We start from the raw sequence: 13049 nt of genomic DNA, 5'->3' as shown, positions 1-13049 counted from the left end.
AAGTGCTTGGTAAATGGTAATTATTACTGTGTAGTCACATGTTGGCAATAGTTTTTCAGATTAAATAACAACTAGAAAATAGTAGACCTGCGATTCAAAAGTAGGTAATGTAACTCCAGGGCTAGTTGAGTTCCAGTCTAGCACTTGCTCTGGACCAAGCTCTGCTTTTAGCACATAGCTTTCAATAAATGATAATTTTTTCATGTGCTCCACTGATAGTGCACACATAAAAACTGTACCATCCCTGAAACACCGGCACTGGATTTTCGGCCGAGATGACACTCTCTCTTACTTGATTTTTGGTTTAGATATTATCCTGTTCTAGGGTGTGAGAGGGTCTGGGCATTACAGCCACGTGGGCACTGCGTGGGAGCGGGAAGGCTTGCGCCGTGCAGACCGCCAGGTGGCGCCATCCCGGGTTGAGGCCGCAGAGTTGCACCGCCCATACAGCCCCCCCCCACGTGGGTCCGAATGGTTAGGCCCGCCGGGCAGGTAGCTTGCTTCCGCGACTTCCCTCCACCCCCTCCCCCCATTGGTAGGAGCTGCGGGTCCGGGCGGAAGTGGGGCAGGCGGGCGGGAGCGAGGCGTCGCCGTTGTATATTCATGAGGCGCGCGCAGCCCGGCATACTAATGAGGCGGGGCGCGGCGGCGGGCTGAGGAGCTGCTGGGCGGCGGCGGCGGCAGCGGCGGCGGCGGCGGCAGCGGCAGGTCGGGAGGTGCCGGACGGGAGCGGCGTTGGCGCGGGGTCATCTCCCAGCGCGAACCTAGACATGGACCCCCTCGGCGGGGGCCAGGGCCCCGGCCGCGGGCCCCGGGACAAGAAGAAGGGCCGGAGCCCGGACGAGCTGCCTGCGGCGGGCGGCGACGGCGGCAAATCCAAGAAATTTGTGAGTGTCCCTCCCACCCGGTTCCCTCAGCCTGGCCCCTTAACCGCCCTCCGGTCCACGGAGACCCCCACAGCTGGCCCCAGGGTTGCACGCCTGTCTCTAGGGAGCCGCCCCCGCGCCTCTCTTTCTGGGTTTACTGGGTCCCGGGCTCCACAGTCCGACATCCTACCCCTCCGGGAGGGACCTAGGGAAACCCCAGAGTCCTACATTGCTCTCGCCCTGGCAGCCTCGGGGCTTTCTTCACACCTTCCCGTCCTCCCTCCCCCCGCCCGCAAGCCAGCTCTGCCCTCCGCCCGCATAGCCTGGCGGGTCTTAGCCCCATCCCTTCCCTCTTAGCCCCACTTCCTTTCTTCTTCTCTGTTACCCGCACCCGCCTCTGTCTTGTTCTCTGTGCTTTTCTGGGTCCATTTTCCCTTACTCCCCCCTCCTTTTTTTTTTTTTTTTTTTTTTTTTTTTTTTTTTTTGTATCCTCTTAATTTGCTTCTCCTAAAGGTCACTTCCTTCTCAAGATTGATCCCTTTCACCTGCTAACTTTCCTCTCTCCTAGCCCCAGCTCTGGGCCCTCAGCCTGGTGTCACCTGATAATCCTTCCCCTCTGGAATGTTACCTGACTTGGGCCCTACCTTCCCTCCTCCCTTACATGTTTGTCCTTGTGATGGCAGGAATGGGTTCCTGCCCAGGTCCATCCATGGTCATTGGGCATGACGTTAATTTGGTTCCCGGTATAGCTCCATCCAGAAAACCTGTCTCTTTGCCCTGTTGCTTATCACTTTTCAGGGGATTAGAACTTCTCATTATAATGATGTGCCCCTCTTGACCTAGGTTGGTGATTTAAACCTCTCCCGTAGGGAGGAAGTTACGCTGCAAGTCGAAGAAGTTTCTGAGTAATTCAGTTGCTTTTTGTACGTTTCCCATGATAACCATCTCAGCTTGTCTGCCACCTCCTGTGTGACAGCCTAGTGACATTCCTTTTCTGACCTGTAGAAGAGTATGGCTTTCCTCAGGTGCCAGTGACTTCTAATCCGAGTCTGAAGGAATACTGATATTCTTGTAACACTATCATATTTCATTATCTTTGCCTGCACTAAATCTTTTTTACTCCTTTCTCCAGGGAGCTGTTTGCTTTTTACTGTAAAAGCTTTGAGAGATATGGGGCACTATCCAAGAGAGGGAATCTTGAATCTTAGTAATCATTTGCTAGTTGTAAATGTAGTTATTTAGTCTTGTCTTCCAAGTAATTATGCCCTCATCCCAGGATCTCTTTGTACTAATCAACTGGGTTCTGACTCTTCGCTCTTTCTCTTTTCTCTTATCCCCAACCTTTAGTATTCTGACCCAACTCCACAAGTTTGGGTAGAAAACTGATAAAATGATGGAAACAGGAAGAAAATTTTCTTTGGGACCTAGAGGATTGAGATGTGGAGAGCACTAAGCAGAATTAAAATAGTGACTCATCTCTTCCTACCTATTTCTAGCAAGGCAGGTGCTTCTGGACTGCCCTTTCCAGTGACTTATGGGCTGTCTCAGTAACTGCCTGTTTTTCATGTGAACATCTTTTTTTTCCAGAAGTGTTGGGTTAGTGGTAGTGATGACCCTTCCCCTGTGGCGATTAAAGCAACATTTCCTTATGTTTCTTTAGGATAGGAATTGACACTCAGAGAGCTTTCCTTCTAAGACTTAAGTTCTGGGGCCCATATTCTGTTTTTATTTCTGCATATATATCTGTTATTTTTGTTTTGCTTTTGTTTCCGTGGGTACTGTTTGACCTTCCTCACCCAAATTCCAGTTATTCCTGCTAATCTATAGTGAACTCTGTGACTTTTGTAAATGTTTTTCAAGTCCTTTAAATAGAGTTTTATTTGTGTTTTTGTTTTATCTAACACTTGTGTGTTTCACAAGTGAAATTGTAGAAATCTAAGCGCATGTTAAAGTTGAGATACGTGAGGAAACTTAACTTTTCACCTGTGTTTTGGAATGTCCATGGAGTCTTGTATATGCTGAGTGGATTTGGCTCAGTTTTTGGTATTTGCTTTACAGAGGGTGGAGCTGAACCAAGTTCTCTTTTTCTGAGGTGTTGGTTTTAACTCTTAGCCTGCTGAATTGTTTAAAAAAAATACGGAGAACAGGTAGTGAGAATTGCATTCAGAGCTAGATGATTGGAAAGTTTTCTGAAAAGTAATGCTACTTAACTCCTTTCTTGCCAACGGTAACTCACCTCAAGGCATGGGAATTTTCTTTCTCATTGTTCTTTTTATGAGAAGTCTGTGGCAATGAGAGACTAGGAGAAGCATTGCAATCCACTTCTCTTTGTGTCTGAATGTGTGTGTGGGTGGGTGGAGGGGGAGAGATTGCTGGTGTGCTTTTGTTACCCATGGCTTAATTTTTTGAACTACAGGCTAAAAGCAAATTGAAAGCTGTTTTCCCTGTTCCACCTTTGCTAGAGTGTGTCCTCTGGAATTCCATAAAGAAGGTACTTTATAAAGCTGCACTGGTTTGGACCTTGTGTGCCTGAAGGTTATTTGTTTGCTTCTGCAGAATTTTTTGTCACTTCTGCTGCTCTGTACCTTTCCAAGCTTATACAGGTTCTAAGTATATATCAACTGAATGGGACACAGAGCTTACTTATTGCTGAAGATGCGCTCTTAACTCTCTGATGCATCTTGGGTAGAAAGCACATGGAGTCGAAGTTTAAAAAGTGGTTGGGAATCACCTTTTAAAAACACTTGGTTGTTAGAGATGCTGATGTGTGTGGCTCAAGCCAGATTGCCTGGTGTTCCCCCTTGATTTTTCAGGAGTCTTTCTCCTCCTGGGCCTTAAGCATATCCTTTCTCCAGCATTGTTGTACTTTGTTTCACAGGTCCTTAGGGTGAAAGAAAATAAAAATTGGGAACAACCAGAATGCATTCTGATTTTTCAGCAGCGATGAATGTGGGTGTCAAATAGACTGCTGGCTGAAATATGTGTAAAGGTAGTAATTACAACCAGAGTGTTAGGAGGCTGCAGAGTATTCCTGCATTTTATAAACTACGTGCCTTATACAATCAAGAGGTGGTTGCATTCTAAGAAAGAATATTGTTTCCTGAATCAGCTAGGGGCATAATTTTGTAAAACATGAGTTTTAGCATGGGATTAGAGAGAATAGAATATACGTAAGTTTTAAGATCTTGTTTAATTTCGGATGTGTATATTGAATTTTCACCAAGGGGTAGTTTCATGCCCTTCTAAAAGCAGAGTGATAATGAAAGTATAAATGTTTGGTTGTAGACCCCTGTCCATCCAAAAAGAACAGTCAAAGATAAACCATGTCAGAGAACTTTATACAAGTCATGTGGGTTTTTTTTGAAAGATGATAAACACGGGGATTGCTTGGTTTAGAAAGAGAAGGGAGCCTACAGGAATGTTTCTGAGGTTTACGATGACGGAATGATACCTTAAAATTGCTGCTCTTTTCCTGCCTTGTCTTTGAAGAGGTAACACAAGGATCTACTTGGTCATGTTTTATTTACTTGTCTCAAAGGAAATCCTCCTTTGCAAGAGGTCAAACTGAGGGAATGCCTCAGAATTAAAATCTCTGCCTTTGGAGAGTTGATAAACATTGGGATACTTTTATTTCAAAAAGACCTGAAAATTTTATGACTTGTGAATTATGTTTATTATAAAACCTGAGAAAATAGTAATAAGTGAGAAGTGGTTTAACTTTGTTGCTGGGCATATGGGTCAGAATAGACTAGTTTTATTTCCTGTATGATAGAATAACCTTTTGCTATCCCATGGGGCCCTCTGTATTTTATAAATGGATTGCCAAGTTATTCCTGGACAGTTATATTTTCTGTGATATATAATGGAGGCTTAAAAGATAAAGTTGTACCTCATACGATTTAGAAGAACAAGTTAAAGTCATGTTTATTAACAAGAAATGGTAGGTATTATAAAGAAAAAAAGGTTTGTATATGCAGATGGTTTTTCTCCCATTTTATGTCTCAGTTGAAGTCATTCATGATTGCAGAAAGCATTTCGATTTGAAACAAACCATGTATTACTTACCTGCTTTTCTTTATTATGTTGAGCCTCCTCTTCCCACACACTCTTGTTTGAAAGCAGTAGGAAAAAAATGTACCTCTTACTAATGAGCAAAGCAACATTTGGTGTTTGCCCCTACTTAGGGTTATATGACACAAAGCCAACCCTCTCCCCTTGCCCAGCTACTATCATTCCCTCTGTCTTTGTTTTTATTCCCTGTCTGCTTCTCTGAGGGCTGGTCCCAGTCCCATTGGCAGCTAGTCCTTTGAGGAATCAGGAATGGTAAAAGTGGTTGAAACTAAAATTTCTTAAGCTTCAAAGCTAAAATTGAAAAATAAAGAATGTTTAAAGACTGGAAACATATTTTACTTTCTTTTCCACCTCTCTTTTACTCTTTCTTTTTTCGGGCAAACATTAGAGGATTCCTTTTTAATAAAGTAAAAGAATTACTGAAGGAAAAGAGAAGTGTTGAGACCAGTATTTTTATGAATTTTACCACTGATTACAGGCTAACTGGATGTATCATTGTTCTTTCAGCTTTGAGATTCTTCCATTCATTATTAAAGCTTGCTGTGAATGGTAGCTTTAAAATTTTAGTGTTGTAAGGGGCTTTAAATGTCATCAAGTCCAAACACCCACTCAGTGCAGCAATCTCTTCTTACATTTGGAGTTTGGAAACATCAGGGGCTATGGGGTGGATATTGGATAAATGAATGGAGGAATAGAAGCTAAAATGTTGGATTCTGCATTTCCTTTAGTAAATTTCAAGATCTTGGAATAGCTAGAATAGTAGAAAGAGGTTATATAAGCAGAATGGATACACTAGAAGCTATGTGACTGAGAGGGAAAAGATTGAAGAAACTGGCTCTGTGTTGCTTGGCTCACTGACAATCACAGAGTTTCAGTTTGTCCTATAAATATTTGCTTAAATTTCTTCCCTCTCCAAGAAGGGGGATGGAACAGGTAAAGGAGAGACAAACGAAAGTTAGTATAATGAAACTGAATTAAGAGAAACACATGGCATTCTTATGTGGAATAAGTGTGTGAGGAGGGAGAGATAGAGAAAATGGAGAGAACCTCAGGCAGGCTCCACGACCAGCATGGAGCCCAGTGCAGTTCTTGATTTCACGACTCTGAGATCTGATTTTGAACCAAAATCAGGGGTTGGACATTTAACTGGCTGAGACACCCAGGTGCCCCTGTGGAAGTGTTCTTATATGGAAGATAGGAGATTCCATCAATGGTGGTAGTTTTAAGTGGTCCTTAGGTGGTAGTGACTTTGGCATTTTGTTGTGGTAGCGGATAGAGGTGGAGTTTATGGTGTCCTGGATTATTTTTCTGGATTTTTTTTTTTTTAAGGAATTTCTATTAATCCATGCAAGGCCTGGATGAATTTTAATTTAAAAAATTTTTTAAAAGATTTTATTTATTTAAGATAGAGTGAGAGTGAGAGCACACAAGGGGGGGCGTGCAGTGATGCAGAGAGGGAGGGAGAAGCAGGCTCTCCACTGAGCAGTGAGCTGGATGGAGCCTAGGACCCTGGGATCATGAGCTGAGCCACCCAGGTGCCCCTCTGGATTTCTGATTGTGTGATTTATTCCCTATTTTAGAAATACTGCTGTGTAAAAACATGGAATTTGCCAATTCCTTTTAAGATTTAACATACTTTAAGGATCCTGATTTATAAACTCCCTTTGATCCTGAAGGTCATAGAAAACCAAGAAGTATACCTTGGTATTGACCTTAAATCTCAGGTAAAGCTGCCTTTTTTTTTTTTTTTTTTTTTTTTTTTGGTAGGGCTCTGTTTAACTTTCTAAAAAATTGCCAAACTGTTTTCCAGAGTGACTACCATTTTACGTTCCCACAAACAATATATGAGTTCCAGTTCCTTGCTAACTCTGACTATGATGACCCTTAAATTTTATCCATTCTAGTGGGTGTGTAGTGGTATTTCATTGTGGCTTTTATTTGCATTTGTGTAGTGTTGAGCATCTTTTACTTTGTTTATTTGCTATCTGTATATCTTTGCTGAAGTGTCTGTTCAAAATTTGTCTTTTAAAATTTTTTATGGTAGTCTAAATGCAAGTCATTTGTTGGATATGTGTTTTAAAAATACTTTCTTTCTCCTGTGATTTGCCTTTTCATTTTTTTAAAACTGTGGAATGAAGAACAAAGGTGTTTAATTTTGAGGTCCACTTTTTTTTAACTTTTTGCTGTTTGTGTCATATTTCAAAAATCTCTGCTAAAATCACAGCTCCTAAGATTTTCTCCTTCTGTTTTCTTTTAGAAGTTTTATAGATGAAGCTCTGAAGTTCTCTACTTTTCTGCTGTGGATATATTAGTTCTATTCCACTCATGCTGTTTGGGGTGTAAATTTTGATCTATAGGCAAAGACAGAACATTTCTGTTACTTGGAATTGGGGAACCTTTGAGATTCAGTTTGTCCTGATGGCATTTTCATCTTAATATGTGGTGTTAGAAACCTTTTGTTTTTGTGTACTGTGTGTGTTACTGTATAATGCTAGTCTTCCTATCTATAAATGTTAATGTATGTTCAGCATCTTGATAGATAGGAAGGTGAATTCATCCCAGACGGGAAGGACAGGGAGTAGTAGTAATAGCAGTAGCAGTAGTAAGAGCGTTTGTTTGTTGCATACTTATTACAGCCCTGGGACTCTGCTAAAGAGCTTTCGATTCATTATCTCATTAATTTCTACCTCAGTCTTATAGGCACTATTGTAATTCCCATTTTATAGGTAATTGAACTGAGACTCAGTGAGATCAAGCAGCATGCTTTAGCTCGTAGAACTGGGATTCAAACTGAGATCTAGCTGATTTAAAAAAAAAAAATCTTATTCACTACATTGTACTGACATTTTATAAGCGTCCAGTTTTTGCACCTGGAGTATAAAAGAGTATTCACTGCTAGGAATTCCATAGAAAATTTTGATGTCATCTGTTAAGTCATTTGATGACTGGTCAATTAAAACTGGGCTGCCTTCCAATTCATTTGGTGGGAAAGAAGTTTGTGTCTAGATGGACAAAGTGCAGTGGTTAAATGGCTAACTGCTTTTTGCATTTAGTCATGTAGACTTTGGAGTCTTTGCAAGAATTATAATTAAACCTTTCTTAGGCATGAAGAGGTAGCTATTTCAGTGTATCAAAACCAGTCTTTCTTTTGGCTCATGAGTTATTATGAAGTTGCCAATTACTATTTTTAAAAATGCAACCTTATCTTCTTTATAAATGAAACACCTCTAATAACATCACCTGTCAGTTGTTTTTAGTTGTTTAAACTGATGACAGCAGCAAGCAGTGGTGACAAATGAGAAGGAGGAAGTTGTTGTTAGACCACCTCTAATAGTTATCTTTTTGTATTTTATCATTTTTTTAATAGATTTTATTTATTTATTTGACAGAGATCCCAAGGCCACCAGAGAGAGGGGGGAGGAAGCAGACACCCTGCTGAGCAAAAGAGCCTGATGCGGGGCTGATCCCAGGACCCCGAGATCATGACCCGAGCCAAAGGCAGAGGCTTTAACCCACTGAGCCACCCAGTGCTCCTCTTTTCTGTATTTTAGAAGTGGCATATGGTATCTTTAAAATCCTCTCGTTGTGGCCCTGAAACTTGACTCTAAGGATTGTGACTGGTTAATAACTCCAGGGTCTCTTCGGAGTCTGGGGCCTACTGATGTTTGTTCTTTAGACCTGGCAGTTATTTGCCCGTGGTTAATAATTAAGACATTGCCATAGAGATCTGGGTACCCGGAACTAGGATTTTCTCTATGACTAGTGGCAGAGAGTAGAGAGTAGAGTTTTTCTTGTCTGAATCCACATGGATCCAAAAGGCTAAAGATCAGGAAGTCATGTGGTTGTCCTATCACGTGTCCTGTTCAGCCCTTGCTTTTTTAATACATTGTCATCTCAGTCATGTCAGTAGGAGAATGGGTAGGAAAAGCTCAGAGGCTATGGACACAGAGGGTGAAAGCTGTAGAATTTCAGAGAAGTGAAGGAATTAAGTGGAATGAGTACTGGACTGTGAGTCAGAAGAAAAGTTTCAGAATCTTAGAATGCTGCAAGTGAAAAGGATGCTAAAAATTATTTCATTCAAACCCTTTATTTAGAAATGTGGGTCTAGGAAAGTAGTCTGTGTACATTTATAGCTAGACCTAGGAGTAGAACTCTTATCTTCCATTCCCACTGAAGTATTCTTTCCAAATATTGCTGTTTAGTCAGACTCTGCTACGGATTAACCATTTGAACTCTGGGCAAGTCATTCCACCTTTCTTGGTCTTTTCTTGTAATATTAGAGATTCAGCATAAGTGATTTCAAAGGCCTGTCCTTATGTCCCAAATTCAATAAAATATCTAGGATATAATTGTGGACAGTTATAATTAATTTCATAGAAGATGTGGAATATGTCTGCCCTTGGAGGGAAATACAAGGGTTGGCAGAGAAGGGAAGGGATTTCATGGTGTGGGGAGCGGTGTGAACAGAGGATCAGAGATAAGAATGTGTGGCTGTGGTAAAGAAAATGGCCCAGTTATAGCAGTCAAGAGGATTTATATGGGAGATCCGTCATTTAAGAAAGGTGAAGCCACTTCATAGGGATTTTTTAAAAAATATTTTATTTATTTATTTGACAGAGACACAGCGAGAGAAGGAATACAAGTAGGAACAGTGGGAGAGGGAGAAACAGGCTCCCCGCTGAGCAGGGAGCCTGATGCAGGACTCTATCCCAGGACCCTGGGATCATGACCTGAGCCAAAGGCAGATGCTTATGACTGAGTCACGCAGGCACCCCCATAGGGATTATTTTATTTCTGTTAAGGGCTTTTAGGTTCTCTTTCTGTAGAAACATGCAGACAGCAGGACTGAAAATTAGTGTTTTGTAGCATGTCATGGTGCATGTTGATGAGCAGTTTCTGGCCATGCGAATGTGTGGTGGTGACAGTAAATCAGCATATCCAAGAACAGAATAGGTAAGTGTTAACGTTTCAGCAGATCATTTCTGATACCTAGATGGAATTTAGATTAAGTTTTTTTGATTTACAATCCTTATCAATTTTAATACACCCATCTTTTCAGACTTTGAGCGATAAATCTAGATTTTAAAAATATGACTCTGGCTGGATCTCAAAACTGGATAGCCAAATTGTGGGCTCAGGTGGGAAATCCCACCATGGGGACAATCAGAACTTATCTTTGGGCTGTATTATTTCTTCTTAAAAGTTTCCTATAATGCCGTATGGGTTTTGCTTGCTTGCTCTTTGAAGTGTTCTTTAATCTTTTGTGAATGAAAAAACCCCCACATACATATTATATATAATATATATAGAGAGGGAAGAGGCAGCTTTTTGGGGGGATCTTATTTCTCATGTTGCTTGTGAGGTGCCTAAGCCCATTGGTGGTGTTTTGCTCACATTAGCAATATCCTCTTATGTATTTTAGTTTTAATGTTAGTCTTGGGAGTCTTGAGATGATTTTCAAGGTCCTCCATTTCTATGGTCTAATGTAGGAGATTGGCAGTTTAGAAACATTAGTCCTCTCTGACCAAGGGAACTGAGGTGAAGAGAACCACTAATGTTAACTGTATCTGACCAGAAGAACTCTGTTGAGAAAAGTTTATTATTCTTTAGAGATAGTATGTTCTAGTTTTGTGTTTAATGAAAGAAACTGTCTGTAGGATTAAAAATCTCTGCGTTATTTTAGATAGTTCTGCCAACTTTCAAACCATCATTTTGAAAGGAAGGGTTTACAGGGCTGCCAGCTTTCAACATTATGAATGAGAGCAGTATTTGACCCAGTTCTGTAGGGATTGTTAGCATACATTTAAAGTGAATAATTGGTAAGTCCCCATATTATTTTAATCTCTTGGTATCATGGTCTTTTAGGGCTATCTAAAGGTTTACATAGAATATTAGATAAAGAAGACAAGGATGAGTCTCCCAAGTCTTCAGGATATGTCTAGGTCTCCACAGAAGGTGCTAGTGACCTTTTTTCCCCCCTTCTAAAAACTTACACTCCTACCCATAGCTAATCTTCAATTTCTTCATTTGGTTGTAGAAGCAAAGTAGAGTGAAACTGTTCTAAAATTCTCTCATGTCTGCATGCATGGGACCTACAGAGATATTTTTAGTTCTGTTAGTTTTTATGAAAGATGTGTATTGGGCTCCGCAGGGATAAAGTTTCTAGTGATTCTTGATTCTTGTATTTTAGAAAGATGGGAGTTGGCTTTAGTTGGCAGCTCTTTGCATCCGCCAGGGCTTGTTCGTTACTTACTTCTAGGCCCATGGGTGACGTCTGTTTCCTGTGATTGAAACCACAAGAAGAAGTGGTGAGAAGCCACTGTAGGATATGCACTATCAGGCAAGCAGCAGGCATTGGGCTACCCTCAAAAAGAGCAGTAGTAAACTAAGCACAGTCTTTAAGGGCCTCTCAAGAGACTATAGAAATGATCTGATCGAGCTTCCTCATCTTAATATGAGGAGGTCACTGAGGCCTGGAGGTACTAATTTGCTTAAGGTCATGTATTTAGGTGAACTAGCTTTTAGACTATTCATTATTATTTTGAAAAAAGATTTTATTTATTTGAGATAGAAAGTGATAGAGAGAGTGCACAAGCAGGTGACAAAGGCAGAGGGAGAAGCAGACCCCCTGCTGAGCAGGGAGCCCCATGCGGGGCTCAATCCCAGGACCCCAAGATCATGACCTGAGCTGAAGGCAGACTCTTAACTGACTGAGCCACTCAGGCGCCCCTCATTATTCTTTCTTCCATTGCTTTGTTACCCCTAATTTTCCTAACTGTGCCCTGCCGGAGTGTTTCCTTAAGCAGAGTACTACTGGAGAAGAGTAAATACTAGTGGGCATTTTAAATATGGGAATTGGATAATGTTGCTTTGCTTTTAGGTGCTGTGCCATGATTTTTTTAACGCTCTTTTTTTTTTAATCATATACATATATTTTTAAAATAACAGTATCTAGACCCCAAATTTCTACTTTTCATTTTTTATTTCATTTTTATTTATTCATTTATTTATTTATTCATATTTATTCATTTATTCATTTCATTATTATTTAGTGTGTGAATATTTTAGTCATTATGTCTGTGCACAAACGTTTTTACAGTTGCAATTATAGCTTACACAAGTTTTATGCTTTTAAAGCAATTTATCATAAACATTTTCTAGCTTTCTAATCTTTGAAAAGTGTTACTTTTGTTATAAATGGAAATGTATTTTTTATTATAAAAGTGAAACACCTATTTATAAGAAAATATAGATGTGGGGGTTGCTGGGTGGCTCAGTTGTTAGGTGTCTGCCTTCAGCTCAGGTCATGATCCCAGGGTCCTGGGATCAAGCCCCGCATCCGGCTCTCTGCTCAGGGGAGGGTCTGCTTCTCCCTCTCCCACAGCCTTGCTTGTGTTCCCTCTCTAGCTGTCTCCCTCTCTCTGTCAAATGAATAAATAAAATCTTAAAAAAAAATACAGGTGTGTATGTAAATAAAACAGTCCCCTACCTTGCTTTCCATTTGTTATTTATTTTTATGTTTACATTTTGTAGCCTAAGGACTTTGGCCTGAAATTGTATGTTTGTGTTAGAACATACTTTTAGCAATTGTAGTGTGGAACTATCAGCAGCACCGTATTTTAACTCTTACTTGTATTTCTGGTGATAGAGGAATAATAAGATTTCACCTCATGCTCTCCTGCTTCTCTCCCCTGCCAGATTTTCTCAAAATCAGATCTTATTCTAGATTTAAATAAAATGTTTTCATACGATCATGTCTGTGTAATGTAATTTTTGGATCAGTTAAGCTGTTATCAGTAGGCTATGATTATTTCTGGGTGTTTAGGAATGATGTGTGGATAGGAAAAAAGGAGGTGTAACCATCATTTCGAAATGAAGGGTTTGAGAATGGGATTTAAAACAAGGTGGCCTGATTGGTCCCTGTATGTAGAAGTAATATCAGCTGCAGGAACTTCCTGTCAGCCAGGCCTTGGGTGTGTCATACATGTGCTAACCCTTGAGGAAGAGTAGATGTCCTGCTACTCACATCACAGCAAGGGAGGAGAAAACAGTTGCTACGGAGATTGGGAAACAGCATTCCTGAGTCACTGACTGTTTCCAAATGAGTGGACA

At 40.8% G+C, this 13049-nt stretch overlaps 1 protein-coding gene across 4 annotated transcripts in view; it reads left to right on the top strand.

Annotated features, from left to right (window-relative positions):
- The first annotated feature begins 744 nt into the window (after positions 1-744).
- LOC111156878 (diaphanous related formin 1) overlaps positions 745-13049 on the top strand; it is an 87190-nt gene continuing 74885 nt past the window's right edge. For 3 of the 4 annotated variants that reach the window (XM_022518002.1, XM_022518003.1, XM_022518005.1), the window contains exon 1: positions 771-887. In XM_022518002.1, coding sequence (XP_022373710.1) covers positions 771-887 — 117 coding nt within the window. Of the gene's footprint in view, positions 888-13049 lie in introns of all 4 variants that reach the window. The other variant, XM_022518004.1, reaches the window with a different exon arrangement.

This window comes from Enhydra lutris, unplaced genomic scaffold (genome assembly GCF_002288905.1).
Source record: "Enhydra lutris kenyoni isolate GAN:26980312 unplaced genomic scaffold, ASM228890v2 scaffoldscaffold50, whole genome shotgun sequence".
Classification (NCBI taxonomy): domain Eukaryota; kingdom Metazoa; phylum Chordata; class Mammalia; order Carnivora; family Mustelidae; genus Enhydra; species Enhydra lutris.
The sequence above is the reverse complement of the archived record's forward strand: the minus strand, read 5'-3'. Positions and strand labels throughout refer to the sequence as shown.